Source organism: Cyrtonyx montezumae, unplaced genomic scaffold (assembly GCF_038088225.1).
Source record: "Cyrtonyx montezumae isolate F1298 unplaced genomic scaffold, pur_monq_1.0 scaffold_8, whole genome shotgun sequence".
In the NCBI taxonomy this organism is placed as follows: Eukaryota; Metazoa; Chordata; class Aves; order Galliformes; family Odontophoridae; genus Cyrtonyx; species Cyrtonyx montezumae.
Window position 1 is genome coordinate 80194509 of NW_027072089.1, and position 20595 is coordinate 80215103.

General features: G+C 44.9%; 1 protein-coding gene across 2 annotated transcripts in view; it reads left to right on the forward strand.

The window, feature by feature from the left end:
* RREB1 (ras responsive element binding protein 1) overlaps positions 1-20595 on the forward strand; it is a 116862-nt gene that overhangs the window by 79225 nt on the left and 17042 nt on the right. For both annotated transcript variants that reach the window (XM_065753411.1, XM_065753410.1), the window contains exons 7-9: positions 258-391; positions 13428-13617; positions 14570-17309. In XM_065753411.1, the coding sequence (XP_065609483.1) occupies positions 258-391; positions 13428-13617; positions 14570-17309 (3064 nt within the window). The remainder of the gene's footprint in view (positions 1-257; positions 392-13427; positions 13618-14569; positions 17310-20595) is intronic.

Consider the following 20595-nt stretch of genomic DNA (forward strand, 5'->3'; position numbering starts at 1 on the left):
GTTGCAGTTTCTGATGTATCTGTGACTTAGCTGCACGCTTCATCTTTTGTTGATGAACCTCCTTTCTGCCATGCATATTCTCACATGCGCCACCTCTCACACTCTGTGTTGCCTGAATGAGCAGTTCCTGGTCACCTGCAGCAAAGTTACAGATGGAACCCACTGCTTTGCTTTTAAGAGGGGGACTTTGAATGGGTTGCATGTTTGGTTTGTTGCTTGAAATTCAGTCTAGTGTGGTTTTATCCCTCTCTCTGTAGGTAGTCGAGGATGGTCAGTATGAAGGGGATAGGAAGGAAGACGACGCTTACCATTGTCCAGTATGTTTCAAAGACTTCTTTTGCAAGTATGCGCTGGAGTCCCACATGGAGACACATCCAGATAACTCACTGAGGTAAGAAGTGGGCTTGAGAGCATTTCTGGTTGCCAGATGGTTTGAGAGAGCTTGCTGGGGAGGAGAGAGAGACCCAGCATCGTGCAGACCTCTGCACTATTAACTGGCCCCCATTCTGTTTTTAAACTGGTTTTGAATCTTTCTGCCTCATCTTTTGTCACCAGGGTGCTAGTAGGTTTTTTTATTTTCTCATTTTTTCTCAAATACAGGAAATCTTGGCAGTTTGTAGCTGGGAGTGTTTTTAGGAGAAGTTAAAGCACCCCTTCCTTCCCTCAAACTTGTCACAGTTGTTGTGTAAAATGGCAAAAGGTCAACATAGCAGAATTTTAACAAGTGAAACTAAAGATGCTTAAAACAGGATGCAAAGCTAGATAAATCCAGTCAGGTACCAACCTATGAGGCTCTTCTGCCTGAGGTTTTGTTGTTTGTCGTGGGAGTGAGTGAAGATAAATGAGTTTCTGGTTCCAAACTTTCTGGAGAGTGTGTTGTGTTTTTTTTTCTATTGAGGTTAGGGAATGTTTTGGATTTTGGCTTAAATCAGCACCTCTTAACAAGGAAAAATTAGCTATTAATTGTTTGGGAAGGTGCTTGGGGTTTGTGTTTTGGTTCAAGTAATTGCTCCTGGGATTTCTGATACTTCTTTATTTCCTTTTTTTTTTTTTAATAGAAAAGAAGTAGAGCCAGATAACATTAAGATACAAAGTCTAGTTTAAACGTAGAAAATCTGCTATTTTTCCCTAAGCAAGTTATCTATTTGCAAAAACTTCTCAGTGCTTCAAGCTTATTTAGGACATTGGACACTCGAGTGATCTTTTCAGAAGGTTGTATTATTTGACATTTTGAAGTGTCAACATTCTTTCCTGAAGACATTGTCTAAATAGAATGGGATGGAGCAGAGCTGGGATTCATTATTTATTTATTCATTTCATCAGAAAACATGGGTGAATATGTCTAGAACCATTTTTTTTTTCTTTTAAAGGCGTTGTAAGTGTTGTAATTGATGTGGAGAGGATTTGGAATGCTCTTTCTTAAACTTAGTCCAGCAAGTAATAGTTACTTAAATGGAGTTTGCTGCTTCTGAAGCAAATCAAGTAAATTCACATTACAGAGCAAAATTGAAACAGTTGATCTCTAATCCCCACCAGAAGATCTCTGAGATAACTTTGCCATACGCTTTATACTTTAGCAAAAGTGGCTGTGTTATTAGGCTTGACCTGATATTAACCTCACTTCAAAGTTTCTACAGAGATACAAGCTCTTTGCTGGGCTATATGCCATGAAGCTCAGTGGACAGGAGGGTTCTCTGGCTTTGGGTGATGGATAAAAGATAACATAATGGACACCCTTCAAACTTGGCAGCTTTACAGTCTGTTGCTGCAAGGCAGAAGGACACTGGCTGTACAATCATCCGCTTCATATATCCCTTCATGTAGCTCTTTCCCTAGGATTAGGAGACTTGCTTTTGGGTAACATTCTCCTGACATGGATTTTGCTACCCATAATTGCGTCAAACAACAGAGGCTAAAATGTTACTAAAATGTCCCTAAATCAAAGGCACAATTGTCATGCTCTGTGGGCACGAGTTAAGGGTGGTGCTGAATCCTTATGGGCTTGTCTAGACAGTGGCAGAGGGGCTTTTGTCAAATGTTTGCTTTAACAATTTAAGACAAGTCAGTAGAGATAGGGCAAGACAAGGAAGCTATGGTTCTCCCTGGTCAGCTAACACATTCAAATTCAACTTGCCCTACCTATCTGGCTTAAAACACACCTTTTGTCCTCGTCTAGACTAGTCAGATATCACTGTCTGCTTGGCCCAACCTGGCACAAAATCCTCTGGTTAGCAGAGCAGTCTGGGTTGCTGTTCAGGTGACTATTTCATCCAGCAGGAGGTGAGTTGGAATCTTAGGCAGACAGTACCCTGGTTCCCAATGTTCTGCAGGACTGTTGGCAGGATTCAACAAAATGTGCCGATTGTGGTATGCCATTTTCACCCCTGAGTTAACGTGAGTGACTGAAACGATTCCTTTTGTGAGCCACAGAAGTGTCTTTTTAAGTGAAGGAGTTGAAGAAAAAGAGAAAATGCTGCCAGTATAATAGAGCAGGGGGCATGTGTGTGTGGGTGCGTTTGTGGCAGGGGAGCAAACTGCAAAGTGGTAGAAGGCATTCATCCCATCCTGGTATTTCCTTATTGTAGAGGACGAGGAGGAAGAACTCTACTTCAACAAAGTTCAAACAAACAAAAAAGGAGAGCAGCTGTGTTAAGAGCAAAGGGCAGGGAGCAGAACACGCTCAGTCTCTTTTTATAGCCAGCACTGTAAAATTCGAGTCACTTGATCAGGACTTCTGTGCAGCAGGTATCAGATGTTGTGCATCCTCAGGCCAGATGCTCTGGCTCTGGCAGTTGGTTTGCAGCTACTGCTGTGGGCAGCCCTGCACAGACTGTTTTGTCACAACCAAGAAATAAGCGATGCTCTGTCAGCCTCACCATGCCTTTCTTTGTAAACTGTGGGGCAAGCAGGCCGTGGCCATGCTGTTGGGTAAGTACAGCCTCTCTCTTTCCCTCCAGCATCAGCCTGTCCCGTCCCCCCCATTAAGGAATGGAAGAGGTGAGGCGTTCTGGCAGCCCCTGGGTCTTTGCCCTTCCACATACTGTCAGATGAGCAACTTAAAATCAGGGGGTTAGCTGTTCAAAGCTGGATGAAAAGCCTTGTTCTCCCGAGGAGCACTTTTTCATGCAGAGCCACGAGCTGGGAGCACCTCATTGTTTACTTGCAGCAAAATAAACAATGCTTAATCCATCGATTGTGTGAGAGAGGCTCCCGCTTGGGAGAGTCTCTCCCAGTTATGTAAAATCCCAGATCGGACATCTTTGTCTTCTAATTACGGTAAGAACTGTCCTGCTGTGGGGAGCCAGAATAGGGCCCTTTGTCCCACCACAGTGGGCTGTGGCCCTGCGCATCCTGCACGCATCACCCCCTGGCCAGCCCCTGTCCTTTCGAAGCCGCAAGACCTGCTCCCTAACTAGTGACAGGAACTGGTCCCAGCGAAGCTGCCTGCTCCCTGCATCCCCATTAGCTATGGGAGGGGGAACAGCCGTGCTTTCTGCCCCCCCATCCCCATTCCTGTGCCTCCCTACCTGGATTATTTAAAGCCGGCAGCCATTTCCCTGCAGCCAGGGCCTTGGGACACCTTTTTTTTTTTTGGGGGGGGGGGAGGGGGTTATATCTGAGCATTGATATAATTAGCAGAGCGCTGAAATGCTGCACAGCCAATAGGGAAAATGAGAAACCTCACAGAGGAGGGTAACTCCTCTGGAAACTTTTGTGGCCGAGGGTTGCTGTCAGACGTGGCAGCGTGCTTCTAAAGGTTGCCTGACAGGCAGCTCTGAGCAACAGCAGCAGCCCAGGCTGAGGAGATGGGAGGATTTCCTGAGGAGAAGCCTCTCGAGGCACTCTGTGAGGTTTCCCTTCTTTCCTTTGGCAAGTACAATGGAACAGGCTTAAAGTAAAACGTGTGGCTTTTTAAAAAGTACATGCACTGTAAAATTCCTCTGTTGGGTTTCTCAGTAACTGGAGCATACCCTTTTTATTTTCTCTCCCTCTCCTGCAGGAGGCTTTTTGCAGTACTCTCTGTACCAACAGCTAAGGCTTTTTAGTTTCTCCTTTCTCCCAGCAGCAGCAAGACATTTATTGTGCTTCTCGTGGCCCTGCATCTTTCCGAGCAGGGGAGGAGGGAGGTGGTGATAACGTGGCAGTCACCACCTTTCACAGAGGCATGTTTCAGCATTAGTTCTCAGCAAGGACAGTTTGTACAGTTTAAAACGTGGTAAAAGCCAGTGTCTTTATCAGTGTAATATGCCCTTTTTGATCTTGTTTGTTTCTGCATGTCACTGCTTTCAGTTACGGGGTTTATTTTTTTCCATGTGTTTTCATAGGAGCTGAGCAGACAAGATGGGATAAAAAAATAGTAAAGGCATTACAAGTTGTGAAATGCACTATCTCCCTCAGGCCCTGAACTGACCTAGAGACCAGTACCAGTAGATGCCTGTGTCCGTGAATGGATTCAGGGTAGATGAAGTTTTCTGACCTTTTACAGAGCATGTCCAAACAGTGATATAATACATTAAGCATTGTAACTTGCCAAATCCCAGGCACATTTTCACTAGGACAGCAAAAGCAGTTCTCTTGCCCCAGGATAATGTACTTCTGTAAAACTTCCAAGAAGCCAAAGAAAGAAAACTGAAGGCCATTCACTATCTACCTTGTTCTTCAAACTAGCTAACCCAAGTTTTGCTGAAACTTGTGAAGTCAGGTGGGCTAGAGGTTGAGCACCACCTTGGAAAGCTGTTGTTTTGAACAGCTAGATCAGTTAAAGTCGTAGCAACAGAAATGCTCAGGACTTGGAACGAAATATGTCAGGACACCCTGACCATTGGTGTTTGTTGTCATCTACCTCCAGTTTTGCCAGGGTAACCTGAGCTTGTGTTTCTGAAAAAGCTCCCGGGTAGGAAATGCTGCTGTTGTGTCTTGATGTTATGTGGCTTCCCTCTCAAGGAAAGCGTGCAGCTTAAATGCTGTAAAGAAGGAGCCCCTGGACTGTGTGGGTGAATTGTTTCAGTTTGTGATTCAGTCACTTTGCTCACCAGACTCCCCATCCGCCAACAGATTGCTATTCAGTGCACAGTGTCAAGTAATGAGATGCTGCAAGGTACCTAGACCTTCATCCCTATGTTAGTCACTTTAACTAATGCATGCAAGCAGTGTAAGTCAAAATCAAGTGGATTTTGAGTCAAAACTATTCCAGCTACTTAGAATATTACATTTGTTGCCCAGGTACTGTTTTTTACAACAGTTCTCTACATTAGTTTGGGGGATATGAAGTAACCAGGAGAACAAAACAGTTAGTTTAAAAGCAAACTGAGGTAATTTCAGTCATTACCACCAGTAGAAAACACTACTGCAATAGAAAGTTGTATGTGTGTAGAGTAGCAGTGTGGTTGAGTGAAAGTATAATGTACAGAATGTAAAAGGAAAAAAATAAATAAATAACCCAACAGGAACAGCCCCTTAAGTTTCATTCCTGTTTCTGCCAATGCCTACTTGAGCAACTTCAGGAATTTACTTTCTCTCCTTATATAGTAAGGAGTAATCCTGCTGAGTTAATTTTTGTGAAGCGTGCTGCTTTCTACGCGTGGTCAGCATTTTGTAGGAAAAGGGTGTTAGAGACATTGCAAAATTGAAAGAGTGAATGTGTTTGAAAAGCAAATGTATTTTTTGTTGCCTGTGTGCCACTGCTGCAGGTTTGTGGTGGGGAAAGTAAGTTTCTTCCTAGCAGTGCTACTAGAAGCAGCCAGTAGTCTTCACGTGACATTGTAAAATGCTGTACTTCTTTTCTGTCTCTGTCACAGCTGTTGGTGTGCACATAGATAAGCCTCCTTTCTTGTTAGTGCTTCAGAATAGTAAACTTGTGTTCTTTCAGTGCAGATTGATAATGCTGAGGTTGTTGCATGCTACACAACTGTTGAGTATGGAGAGAGGGAAAAGACACTCCAGCACAGACATGCTCGTGGACTCTTTGACCTTTGGTTTTGGCACGCTCTAGCCCCGATGCTTCCCTTCTTAGTCATTGCTCTCACTGCTAGAGTTACCAAATACTGACAGAGTCTACCAAACCTCTTGCAGCCAAGGATAGAGGTGCCCAAGGGTCAGTTGTATGGCAGTGCTGGCTGGGCCAGCTCCCCTGTTCTGTGTGTTCAGCTGCTTGCTAGGTGTCTGATAGAAGCTAGGAACTGAATCCTGATCACAGTTATCAGAATGTTCAGTGTAGGAGCAATTCCACGAACCAGCTGTTAGCACTGAAATCCAGCTCTGGTAAATGCTAGGACCAAAAGTATACAATGGTACAATGCAATTCTTACTGCCCAGAAGGCAAAGGAGAGGACATGCAAGAAAGCTGGTGATTGCTTCTTTTACTAAGCCAATAAAAAAGGGAAGTAGAATCAGTGGGCTGAGCATCTGTCTCTGTGCTGACTTGCAAAAGCAGACCAGAACTGCGCTTTAAGTACTTTCTGAAGTTTCTGTTCAGAGAAGAAAGAATGGAAAACATCAGAAGAGCAGCACAAATCAACTCCATCCTAGAAGTGGTCAGCTCACACCAGGGAGCTCATTGTGCCAGGAGATTGAGAGTCAGGAGCAGGCGGGTAAAAATACCAGATAGTGAATGGACACAGGGAGCGAGGCTCTCACGCGGAGCTGCACGGCTTGTCACATGGCGCTGAATATCTTAGCTCAGGTACCAAAATAGAAAGTGGGTAAAATGCAAAGCCTGACTGCAGAGGAAAGCTTCTCGTAAAAGGGAATACAGGAGGGAAGGAGGGCTGAGCCAGAATGGGTTATTAGCATGCCTGTCTGATCCTGGTGTCCAGGGTATGTTTATACACACGCTCTGTCTAAGTACTGGCTGCTGCTTCTTGTGTTAACAGCCATGTCTGCATGCTGAGCATAGCTTACCTGTGAATGCAGATAAGGGCACGCGTGTTCTGTCCAGATTGGGCTGCACCTATTTGTGCACTCTTCTGTCATCAGTAGATGGTTGTAGGATAGATGAGTGCCTGCCGATGTGTTTCTTCTTATGTTACTTGGTGAAAAGTGTTTAATTTTCTTTTTTTCCCCCCCCTTTTTTTTTAAGGTAACTTGATAGGCATGTGTAGAGCTTTTTTGTTTGTTTTTGAAAAGTACATTAGAAGGCAGGAAGAGCTCTTCTTTCCCCCAAAAAGAGCACCAGGAGACCCATTTGAATTTGCACGTACAAATAACTTTAATTCTGGATGCTGTGCAGCCTGGAATTTTGGTAGCTGCGGAGGATTGCGCGGTGCAGGCTTCCTTTTTCCAGGTACACCTGCCCTATTTGTGCACCCTTCATTGTTCTGTACGTTGATCTTGAGCTATCACTCTGTGATTCTGTCCAGCTACTTTCTTGACTCTTCTGCTTTTTAAAGCTTTGACCTTTAGTAAATGGAAAGGTCATTATGGAAAAATGAACTACTTTGAGCAAGGGTCTGCAGGCCATCTCCAGTTTTCCCCGTTTATTCTTAGTTGTATGCTTATTCTGTTGAAATAAATGGGAGAGTAAGCTCCTGTTCCACTGGGGCTGAGATACTAAAGCGCAGCACTGTTGAGTTGTTGCTAGTGCGTGCACTTCATTACAGTGTTAGGAAGAAGTGAGCTCTTTTTTTGTTTTTATTTGCTTTTTCCTGATTTTCACTGAAAGGGTCTCCTGTGCATCTCCCCAGCCTCCCTGCGTACTGTGCAGTCTCAGTGCTGACCCCCAGCAGAGGCTGGGCTCCTATGGGGTTTGCCTCTGTTTGTTTAGTGCTGGCAGAAGGAGGAGGTGCTCAGTGAGGGGGAGATGGGAGAGCCACAGGTCCCTTGGGTGTGGTGCCCAGGGGACCTGTAGGGATCCCCAGGGAAGACAGGAGCAGTGCCCACGGTGCTGCTGCTTTTCCATCACTCGTGCAGCAAGTGGGGGAGATTAGTGCAGCTGTTGGATGTTATTTCCCAGGGCCCTGGTGTGGAGGCCAGGAAGGGTTTTTCGCCCAAAAAGAGATGAGTATCTGGACTTGGGCGGGGTTACACGGGAGCTGAAACCAATTTGCTCTCTGTCATCTCCCTCCCTTTGCTTTGCCCTAAACAAAGTGAGAGATTGAGAAATTCTTTCCTGAAGGGGAATACTCCTGCAACTTGCTGGTTTTTCTTCAGAGGGGGTGAAGGTCCTTCTATTTAAAATGATCCTTTCTCCATCCTCTTGTTCTTATCCTTCACATGTTAAAAGTGGTGAAGCTGGGGGGCTGCTCCCATCCATGCAGCAGACAGGAGTCAGCTGGATGCGAGTGCCCATCCTGCTCTGGTGCCTGGTTGTTCTGATTTTAGATTAGGATTGCGTTTTCTTTGCTCAGAAGGAGACCCATGCTAATGCAGGACAGAAAGGGTGGTAATAACATCAAGAGTGGAAATCTATGTAGGGTATGTATTAGGGATTTAAGTGGGAGGAGTTGGGCGATTTAATAACCTAACTGTGTATTAATGGATTCTGTCTCAGGATATGTTTCATCCTTGCTTTGTTTTGTTTTCCTTGCTTCTGTTTGTGGCTGTTGCTAAAGAGCACAGCCAGGAAAGAAACAGAAAGGTACCTTCTTGTTTTCATTAATGCCCAGAAACTAACAGGGGTTTTACTTGTTAGTGCCCACAGTGTGGGCAGCACAGTGCTACTGAGCTGCATGGGTGAAAACTTCAGGTTCCTTTTGTCATAAGTGTAGCAAATTCTGGTTTTTCTTTTGAACAAGCTGCACAAGCGAATGACTGTTTCTTAAGGTATATTAAAATGCTTTTATATTCCAAACAGCATTACATATTTCAAGAATGTTAACTTACTTTAATAGGAAGCTTTTTAATGCTGTGTTTTCACATAGAGATCTTGTAAGTGCAATGGTGTGGTATCACAGAATCATAGGAGGTGGAAGGGACATCTGGAGATCATCCAGTCCAACCCTGCATCTAAAGCGGGTTCCCTACAGTAGGTCACACAGGAAGGCATCCAAGCGAGTGTTGAGTACCTCTAGAGAAGACCCCACAACCATTCTGGGCAGCCTGTTACAGTGCTGTGTCACCCTCAAAGCAAAGAAGTTCTTTATCATATTTATATGTAACTTTCTGTGTTGCAGCTTTTGTCTGCTGATCCTTGTCCTGTCACTGCACACCACTGAAAAGAGCCTGGTCTCATCCATTTGGCTCCTGAGCTTTAGGTATTTATAAACAGCGATGAGATCCCCTCTCAGCCTTCCCTTCTTCAGGCTGAACAGCCCCAGGTCTCTCAGCCTTTCCTTATAAGGGAGATGCTCCAGGCCCCTCATCATCTTCACGGCACTCCACTGGACTCTCTAAAGAAATGTCCTGTCTTTCTTGAACCAAGTATCCCAGAACTGGACATGGTACTCCAGATGTGGCCTCAGAAGGGCAGAGTAGAGAGGAAAGATCACCTCCCTCAACCTGCTGGCCATGCTCTATTTAATGCACCCTAGGATACCATTGGCCTTCTGGGCTGCAAGGGCACAGTGGTGGCTCATGGCCAACCAGAACACCCAGGTCCTTCTCCTCAGAGCTCCTTAGTAATAATTAAACTCACCTGGTGTGATAGGTGGACTGAGCACCAAGGTCAGCCTGGTCTTTGTACTGTCACTGCACTGTATTTAGCAGTTGATTTCTTGCCCACTCACTTTGTGCACCTCTACCAGCGAACCAGAGCTGTAGTGCTCAGCTGGCTTTGTCGAGGTGTGAGTGTCTCCATTACATAAGGACTACTGTGGAGGGTGCTCAATGTAAAGCAGTCTAAGTTGCTAACAACAGTTTTTCTGTTTTTGCTTACAGTGAATCTCTTTTTAGAACCAAATGGCCTTCTTCCCTGTGTTCTCTGATTGTATTTGTAGAAAAATGGAGAGCAGTGTGGCCAAGACTAGCAATCATGTGATAACACAGCAGCTTTCATTTACTACATCTGGAGACTTACCTTGCAAGTGCAGTGCTTTTAACTGTGCTCAGGTGTTGAGCTATTGCACTGCCTATTCTGCTGAGAATCTGTTCCCATCTCTGCTCTCTGCAGTCACACCATCCGTGTTTGACTTGGCATTATGCTGGGACAGACTTGTGAAACTTTAAGGAGAGAGGGTTCATTTTGTTTTGTCTTTAAGCTCATCACGAGCAAAGTATTACCATATGGCTCAGCTGCCTTATTTGATATGCTGGTCTTTTTGGACTTTGCAGATAAATATTACATTTTTAAAAAGAAATTTAAGCAAGATGAAAAATAATGTTCATATTATGTGAGATTCCTTTCCCTTTTGCTTCTTCAACTGTGTTTATGGATTTAAAAGCATCGTAGGTATTGTCGTTGCTTAAAGATGGAAAACAGTACCGATGTCAAAACAAGCAAATTAATTTCTTTCAAAAAAAAAAAATTAAAATTGCCAGTTAATGCCTTATTACACATGGCAGCATGCTCCACTTTAAATTAACACAAACGTTACTCAGCGCCACGTGATGATTGCCTTAACTAGTTTTGAAGCTCCATACCTCTGAGTTTTCCTTGAAGGTGGTACACAGCCATACCTACATCAGCAGCACTCGCTGTGTTCAAACCCAAGAGACTTGGGTTCCCTTAGTACTCGTAGGAAAAGTAATTTAATTACACAAAGGAGAAAAAATATATAGAAGAAAAAAAAGGTGGGTGTCATTGTTTGAATGAGCTGTGTCTTGAAAGCTGTAGCCCCACTGGAGGCACTGAGTTGAGGCAGCACACTGACAGGCCTGACTTACCTGGGTGTTATTTTATTCAGCCGGGAGCTTGAATTTGACCAAATGGGAAAAGAATTTAATCCTTTTCCAGATTTTTGGTTTTGCTTGAGAAAAACACAGAAGATTGCTTAATTCTGTGCATTATAGAAGAGAGAAGGGACGTAACACATTTTTTTTATGAGTAGGGGTTTTGTTTTAGGGGAGGAGGGAGGGAGGTTTCTTTTGCATGAAAACACCATTTTTACATTGCAGATTTTTACTCCTGAGGCATAACAGTTGATACAGGTGTACCACGAAGGACTTTCTCATGCGCAGCTTTTGATGGGAGCCCCAAATAAACCAGTACTTGAAATCAGTCTGTCACACAGTTGGTGGATGTGAGAGGGTAGGGGAGCGTGAGACATGTGAGGCAATCACATGGGCTGCCCAGAGAAGCTGTGGTGCCCCATCCCTGGAAATGCTCAAGGCCAGGTTGGATGGGGCCCTGGGCAGCATGAGCTCCTGGGGGGCAGCCCTGCCCACGGCATGGGGCTGGAACTGAATGCTGAGCCATGCCATGATTCTGTGGCTCACTTAGCCCAAATCTCAGGGGTCCGGCAGCAGACCCCGGCTCTCCCTGTGGCCCTGCAGTCCTGTCAGCAGTAGCTTTCTCTGCCCAGTCAAACATGAAGAGATGCAGCCATTGGATTTTGTTGCTGGTCCCAGGGAGGTCAGGCATACTGGGGACTCCCAGAGCTGCCTCGGGGCAACCAAGGAGAGGGTGAGGATTTGCATGCCTTCACAGAGCAGCCGGGCCTGCAAGTCCTCGCTGTCCATGGGCTGAGATAACCAGGAGGAGTGTGCCAGAAGCACCGCTGGTTTTCACGCCAGGCTTTTTCATCGCCTCTAAAAGAGCATTTGTTCCAGTATCTTGTGAGTTCTGGAGTGACTGTTACAAGCCTGTAATGCCCTCCTTTCCCCATTGGGTTTGGTGGTTGGGTGTTTTTGTTTTTGCCAAAGATGAAAGCTGTGCATCACGGATAGGTACTGCCAAGTGAGCTGGAAGAGAGCCACAAGTCCTGGTGCTGGAGGAGCGCTGTGCATCGGCATTCCCTCGCTTGTCACATTTAGCAGATCTCTTTAAGTAAACACCCGCTTTGTAAATGACTGTGGTTCTCTATTTAATGGAATGCCAGCACTATGCTGGCAATAATTATAAAGGTGAGATAAAACAGATTAAACCTTCAGTGCATAATATTTATGCCTCAGCCTTCTGGGTACCATGATAACACAGGCAGTGGTACATATACTTCACACTTGTTTCTTTCACCACTCAGAGACTATGAGTCCAATTGTTCTGCGAGTAACTTGGTTATCTCTTCATTTTCAGGGAATAAAAAAGGTCTGTGGAAGTTTATGTAGTGATAAAAGGAACAACAATGGGAGTTCGTTAAGGACAGGACAGGGAGGGGGTTGTTTCAGGGTTTTGTCAGAAGTCATTTCTAATTGCAGGATGTTTTTTTAATGAGTAGGCACATGTCCTTTTCCTCGATGGGAGGGCAAAGACAGCTTGGGGAGATGTGAGAAACTGCTAGTGCGAATAACACTCTCAACAACAGAGTCTGCTTCACATTCCCTGCTAGTAGCTTCTGCAGAACTTGTTTTTTGGTCACAAGCAGGAGCTGTAACCATAGGGAACAGTTTTAAGTGAAACTGTGTGTCATTTGTTGGATTCGGAGTGGATATAATCTGTCATAGTTCAGAGCTCAAACACCAGATATTTAAAGGTGATAACATTGTTGACATGTCAGCGAAATGTTGCTGTGTTCTCCTTACAACCTCTAGCATAGCTGCATTTCCAGCACCTTTTGTTGTCTAATGCTCATCTGCTGTACCTAAGAAACTTACGATTGACTGAATTTGGGAATAGAACTGAAATAAAACAAATCATAACCTAAGGTGACAGATCAGAAAAGATATTGCTTCTGCATTTTTCAGAAGGCACACTGGCTGTCAAGGAGGTATATGAGTGTGAGAATGTCAGAAGTGCTGAGCCTGTTTCAGGCCTCCCTCCCGACCTTTTCCCCTCCAAGGAGCAGACTTTTTTCTTTTGAAGAAAGTATATTTCTCGTAACAGCTTTGAGAAGAATCAGTGGAAGTTTATGGAAAAGCAGTGCAGTATAAACATTTGGAGAAAAATTCATACACAGGTGTTTGAATGGTGGGCAGTAGCATGTCTTAAGCTGTAGTTAAAAAGGTGTTATCTGTACATTTGCAGCTGTGTGCTGTGTAGGTTTAACCTTTCCACGTCATTGATGTTTTGTAATTTTCTTTTAAATTGTTATCTTAACAGCACCTTTTAGTAAAAATTCAGGAAAAAAAAATTGTATTGAAATACTTGGACCACGGGAAGGTTGTCAGAAAGCTGCATTCTCAGCTTCTACTACGTCTGCCCACGTGTGACATTCATTTGCTATATTCTTTGAACTTCTGGTAAACTTAACCACCAGGTACTGGTAGAAAGTGGCTGTGATTGAAATGGCCTTTCTGTGGTGATAGATTTTTGACATGCCGCGACTTCGTTCTGCATTTAACAGATTTTTAGTATCATGGGACGAGAGGAAGGAGGCTGGACTAATGTGAGAAGAATGCTAGTCCTTATGCTTGAAGCGGTCAGTAAGTCATTTTTATTTTATTCTTTTCCTTTCCAGGTGTGACATCTGTTGTATTACCTTTCGTACTCATCGGGGCTTACTGCGCCATAATGCAGTTATCCATAAGCAGCTTCCCAGAGATCCCACTGGAAAGCCTTTCATTCAGAACAACCCTTCAATTCCAGCAGGCTTCCACGACTTGGGATTCACAGACTTCTCCTGTAGGAAGTTCCCCCGCATTTCTCAGGTATGCTTTGCTCTTAGGAGGTTAAGGTACCCTCTGATACAGCGTGTTATCTTCTGAACGTATTGAAAGATGTGACCTACCAGAGGCAAGACACAACCTATTTTGTGGAACCCACATTGCTACTGTCTGCCTAGGATTCAGACACTTCCTTTTCCTTCTTTTCATTCTCTTTCTCCCTTTCCCTATCCCTTTCTGTTGTTTTTTCCATTTTCCAAAGAGCATTTGGCCTTTTTTTTTTCCAGTATTTCAGAGGTGTGAAGATCTATAAAATTATTTTAAACAAAAATGTTGATAGTGCTAAATCCATGCCCCTCCCTCTCATCCTTCCTCAAACAATCATTTAACACTAAGAACATCTAATGCTAGCTGGGTAGCATTTAAATATTTAAACATAGCATTTGGATTCACAGTTGTTTTCAGGTATAAAATCTATTTGTGTGTTTAGTATTTTTCTTGGAAGAATAAATGTAATCAGACTCCTTAATCAAAAGTCTGACTCGTTTTGCCTCCTCATTTTGTTAATTGGATTTTGAGGGATGTTCTTTTTGGTTGCTTTTGTTGTTGGTGGTTAGCCTTTTTGGATTTTTTTTTCCCCCTTGTAGTTTCTTTGTAGTAAAAGAGTTGAAGGAAGCAGTCTTACTGCCCATCTTTCTGAAGTTAGCTGGGTAGTCCTCTGAGGCTCCTGTCGTGTCAGTGAACAGAGAGAGCTTTGTGGAAGGGCAGATTAGGGTGGAGAAGTATTTTAGGGACTGAACAACCCTCTGAAGAGATTTGCCTCTACAGGGAGGGAACCTCTGGAGAATCAGCCCCTAATCTAGATGCACCACTTAGCTGGCTGAAAGGCTTCTCTGAACTCCAGAAGAGAGGGTGAAGGTGGTTTGGTTTTGCAGTAACACATGATTGCTTTGCGAGTTGGAGTTGTCTACTCTAAGTGTTTTTGCGTGTCTTTCAGGTCTGGTGTGAAACAAATTTGCGAAGGTGCATCAGTGAATTCCATCGGTTTATTTGCGAGACATGTAACAAGGCGTTCCCCATGCTTTCGGCGCTCAAACTGCACACAGAAACTCACGTGATGGATCAGGGAAGAGACAAGCACAAGCTACAGGCCACATCCCTACCCAGTGAGAACCCAGACCAGAAAGCCTTCATGGCATCCTTGGGCCTCCAGCACACCAAAGACATCAAACCTGTCAAGCAGGAGGACGATACGCAAGATGAGGTCCAAGAAATGCGGCTCAGAGCACTGAAGAGTAACCTACCTCAGGAACCCGGCAGCACTGGCCTGCTCAGCCTCTCTCCTCTGGAAGCTGCCTCTATGGGAGGGTCATTTTCAGTCCTCCCACCCACAAAGGAGAACATAAAGCTCCTCTCGCTGCAGCCTTTTCAGAAGGGTTTTATCATCCAGCCTGACAGCAGTATTGTGGTAAAACCCATCTCCAATGAATCTGCGATCGAGTTGGCAGACATTCAGCAGATCTTGAAGATGGCTTCTTCCGCTCCTCCTCAGATCAGTCTTCCTCCACTTTCTAAGGCACCTTCTGTCCCCGTGCAGTCCATTTTCAAGCATATGCCACCACTGAAGCCAAAGCCTTTGGTAACGCCCCGGACAGTTGTCGCAACTTCTACACCTCCTCCTCTTATCAGTGCCCAGCAAGCCTCCCCTGGCTGCATCAGCCCAAGCCTCCCACCGCCTCCTCTGAGGCTGATCAAGAACTCGGTGGAGACCTCCTCCAACTCTCACCTCTCCCAGCCAGGAGCCAAATCAAGTCCTTCCTCGCAGCTGCTCCTCCAACCCAAAGTAGAGCCTTTAACCCAACATGAGATGAAGACACAACTGGAGCAGGACAGCATTATTGAAGCTCTCCTGCCTCTGAATATGGAAGCCAAGATCAAGCAGGAGGTGACAGAAGGGGACCTCAAAGCCATCATTGCAGGGGCAGCAAACAAGAAAGCCCCAACAATGAGGAAAGTCTTGTACCCCTGCCGTTTCTGTGACCAGGTGTTTGCCTTCTCTGGTGTCCTGAGAGCTCATATCCGTTCTCACTTGGGTATTTCCCCATACCAGTGCAACATCTGTGACTACATAGCAGCTGACAAGGCGGCGCTGATCCGGCACCTGCGGACACACAGTGGGGAGAGGCCTTACATTTGTAAGATCTGCCACTACCCGTTCACAGTTAAAGCCAACTGCGAGAGGCACCTGCGAAAGAAGCACCTCAAAGTGACCAGGAAGGATATAGAGAAGAACATAGAGTATGTCACCAGCAATGCTGCAGAGATGGTGGATGCCTTCTGTTCCCCAGACACAGTGTGCAAGCTGTGTGGCGAGGATCTGAAGCATTACCGGGCGCTCCGCATCCACATGAGGACTCACAGTGGCTGCCAGAAGAAGAAGCCGTTTGAGTGCAAGGAGTGTGGCACAGCCTTTTCAGCCAAGAGGAACTGCATTCACCATATCCTGAAGCAGCATTTGCATGTGCAGGAAAGGGAGATTGAGAATTACATCCTGGTGGTGGACTGCAGTGCTCAGGAGAGCCACGCAGATGCTCCTTTATTGGAGGACAGCACTTACATGGACTGCAAGCCCATCACGCCTTTCCTAGAGCCACAGAATGGCTTCTTGCTTGGGACACCATCTCATGTTCCCATCAAACTTGAACCTACGGGCAATTTCCCGATGGATTTTGATGAGCCATTGGATTTCTCTCAGAAGAGCAAAAACTTGAGTGCTGTGCAAGTGAAGCAGGAGAACCTGTTTGTCTCTTCTCCCCTGTCCTTCTATGACTGTTCCATGGAGCCCATTGACCTGTCCATCCCCAAAGTCCTGAAGAGGGATAATGATATCCCAGGTGAGGCCAGGAATCAAGAGCTGGCTTCTTCTGTGATCATTGATAATGCCTATAACTGTCAGCAGTGTCCTCTGGCCTTTGGTGCCAATGGGAACGCAGAGCAAAACAGGGCTGTCAGGCATCCCCAGCCACTGAAGGGTTCGTTGCATTTGACTGTCCCAATCATTTCCCCAGCTCTCCTTGGCAATTCTGCCTTGCTGAGACCCTTGAGGCCTAAACCACCACCACAACCTCTCTTGCCAAAGCCTCCAGTAACTAAAGAGCTGCCGCCGCTGGCTTCCATCGCACAGATCATTTCATCTGTGTCTTCTGCTCCTGCTTTGCTGAAAACGGAGGCTGCAGATGCCAGTCCCAAGGCAGCGAGCAGCTCCACTGGGTGCGACAAATCAGGGAATGCCAAAGCAAAAATGACAATCGTGACCACCGTTCAGAGGGACTCCAGCCTTCCCAGTGACATGACTCAGGCCTGTGATCCCGAGCCGTCTCCCGTCGCTGACACTGGGTTGACTAAGAAAAGAGGCAGAAAGAAAGGAACAAAAAACAAGCCCAAACTGAGCAGCAGCGTGGATCTGGAGTCAAGCGGGGAGTTTGCCAGCATAGAGAAGATGCTGGCTACCACAGACACTAATAAATTTAGCCCGTTTCTACAGTCCACTGACAATTTCAAGGAAGATAGCGGCCAAAATGGAACAAGTGAGGATGAGAAAGAAGCTGCTGAAGATAAGCTGCTGAGAGGGAAGATGAATGCTTACTCAGACTGCCCACAAAAAATCTCCTGTCCATACTGTCCCCGGGTCTTTTCGTGGGCAAGTTCCCTACAGCGGCACATGCTCGCTCACACAGGTAAGAGCGCTTTGTCCTTCAGGTGGATTGTTGTGCCTGAGGATTTGCTTCACTGAAGGGTCTCCCCATGGAGGAGTCTTCCTTTCTTGTCTTCCCTCTGATGTCCGAATCGTATTCTTTTTATTTATTTATTTTTGCTCAGTCTCAGCTGTTGCTGTTGCATTGTGGTGGTGTTAAATTTTTTAGTAATGCAGTAATCTCCGTGGCTTTGAGTATCAAGGGGGCAAATTAAGCTGCTAAAACCTGATGGACTTCATTGGCATAACTTCGCATACATGGAAAAAGAATTTGGCTTCAGATTTTCTATTATTACTGTTTCGTTTGGACAGTGAACATGTGTTGAATATTTAATTGTGCCTTACACAGTTTGTTTGGTTTCTTCCAGGGACTGTTTGTCAACTTTAGTAATGATAAAAATATGCTATAACAGTGAGAGCAAATAAATGTGAAACTATGTCAGTGAGAGAAAATAGTGCAGCATTTAGCATTTTTATTTGACATATTTTATTTATAGGGCTTTTATTTGACAGAAAGAAGGAGGATATGAGAAATAGCATCATAGTTACGTAGTAGTAGTTTCCCTCTAAGAAATGTTTCTTCTTGGTGTTAGACAACTAAAGGTGGGCTGATGCCCTGAGGCACGGAGTTATGCGGAACCTGTAATATGCCACTGTGCAAGTAGCCTGAAGAGGTGAAGAGTTAGCTAAGAGGTGTAAAGGGAATTTGAGCTGTGGAGCAGTCCCTCTACAGTTTGCTTTTGGTGACGTGAAGACGTAACTTGAAGGTATCCATGCAACAGTGAGGTTATTGTTTTCTGTCCTGCACAGGCCAAATTCTATCATCTTATTAAGCATACAGGTTGCTTTCAGAGGTGGAGTGCTCTTTATTCTTATCAATTGTTTTCTAACACCCTGCCTTCCAAAAATAATATATAGTTACCAAGGAACTTTTCATGAGACAGAAAACAGAGAGGCTTTGCCCAGACTGAGGGGGTTGACCTGCTTGTTGATGGCGGACTTCCAAGGTAGCAGCACTGCTGTAAAACCTTAATGAAGAAAGGAAAACACGCTTGTGGTAAAACCTGTCTCCCCTACCATCGCTGGGCTTGTAAAGGAATGCCATCCTTTTGAAAGCAGTCCCCACAGGGAAAACAAGCAACTGCAGTGGGAGCTAGGTTGTGTCCTCAGTGCAGGTCCAGGACTTGGGTGATACCACAGCACTGGCACTGATCAGATCCATCAGGTGCACCCTGCTTGTAGTGAGAGCTCTTTCTAATGATGATCAGAGCAGTGCTGAAGGAGACTTGGTGCTGGAGAATGACGCTTCTAACTAATGTACTTTTGGATGACACTAGTTCTGTTTCTGAACAGCTCCCCTCTAATGACAATGTACGTACAGCTTACAGGAAGGGAAAAGGAAAGGTGAGATGGGAAGGCAGAGGAGGTTTAGGCCAGGAAGTTGGTTCCAAAGCAAGTGCTAGGATGCACTGGGATTGAGTGGGCCCCGTGTTTTTGTGCTGGCTCTCAGGTGCTGGTGGCATGGGCAGAATTTGGCAACTGCTGGATTTGTGTCCTGCACAGGTTTCTGTTGGAGACAGCTACTGTGTTGTAGTGCGACACACTTCTGTCCCCACCTATCACACAAGCAGTGACTTGTTAAGTTAGCTCTGCTTTTGAAAAGGAGTTGAGGAAGGATTTGGATCTCTGATCTTACTGTAAAGAGAAAAAGGGAACTTTATTGTCTGAACTTGGTGGCTGCTCCCTGACTCGGAGAGCGAAGAGATCAAGATAACTTGATGTGAATAAGAGAGGTGTTGTGCTCCCAAAATATGTACGTTGGGCATCTGGTCTGTAGTGAATCAGGGAATGGCCTGGGTTGGAAAGGACCTCAGAGATCATCTAGTTCCAGCTCCCCTGCCGTGGTCAGGGTTGCCAGCCACTAAACCAGATGCTAGATCAGGCTGTCCAGGGAGGATTTCATAGAATGACAGCAGTGAAGCTGATCGTGCTCCTAGATCACTGTAGTACATTGCTATCAGAAGAGCAGTGCAGTCACTTGAGCAAAGTGGTGCAACTAGCACCATCCGCTTGAATGGAAATTGCTCATGGAAAAATGTGTCTAAGTGATCTGAGCTAATGAGTGGGCATGACTGAGGAAAAGGTACTTCATTTTGAGCATTTAAGTGGTATTGATACTAGCAGTTTTAAACCTCTGTCCATTTACAGTCATGAAAAGATTTTTGCAAGCATGCCCATCCTTCATGTTCAGTAGAATTTCAACACGAAGAACTTCTTCCATGCAGCATCAAGATTATTTTTGCTTTTTGTGAAAGGGCACAAATGCACGTGCTACCAGTAACCCATATCCTTCACACAGCCAGAATTCTCTGGTGAAAGCCTTCGTGCTGCTCAGTCTTGCCTCAACACTGCTGTGCATTTTTTACTTGCAGAAGCATTTCCCTGGGAAGTGTACATCTTCTTCGTTGGTTTTTATTGTAATGCAAAACTCACAAGTGGGGCTCTGGGAATTTGGCACAGCTTGTTTTTAGACAGTGTTTAGCACTGTACCTGTGTTCTGTTTGAACATGCTTGAACACTTGCTTTTAATGCTTTCTTTCTCTTGATGTTGTCTTCTTTAATTTTCTCTTCTGTGTTCAACTCGGTTTACCTTTCTTTCTTGCTCTTCTCTCCAACTCTTGACTTTTTTCATTCTCTGAGCAGCAAAAAAAGATGTACCCTGCAGATTATGCAGTTAATTTTTCTCCTTTTATGGTGCATGAATCAAACTGGGTTCTGTACCAAATGAAAATAATGGTCTGTGGCCATTAGTTACAGATAACCTAGATGTGTTTGCGGAGAATCACTCGAGGTTGTTCTCAGAGCAGTGCTACCAGATCATATTTGGCCCAGCACTACTATTTGTAAGAGGTGAGATACAATAGCAGCGGTGGTTCTTTTTTGGTTTTTGTTTTTTTCTGTGATTTTGTTCTGTTCTTGGTTAGTTGTTTTTTTTTGTGTGTAGGGGGGGGTTATATTTTTTTTGCAGATAAGCTGTTGCTTGCCAAGCATTCAGAATATCACGGAAATTAAACGGACAGGAAGATATCTATAAACAACAATTTAATTTGTTAATAGAATACAGTTATGCCTAACCTGTGAACCTGAACATTTCCTATTGATGGGAGGATACGAGTTGTAAACAAGGGTCAGAGGGGGTTTTATTCCTTGCTTTTACGACTTGAGTCAGAGTGAATCTGCAGACATCTTTACTTTGCAGAGTCAGTCCT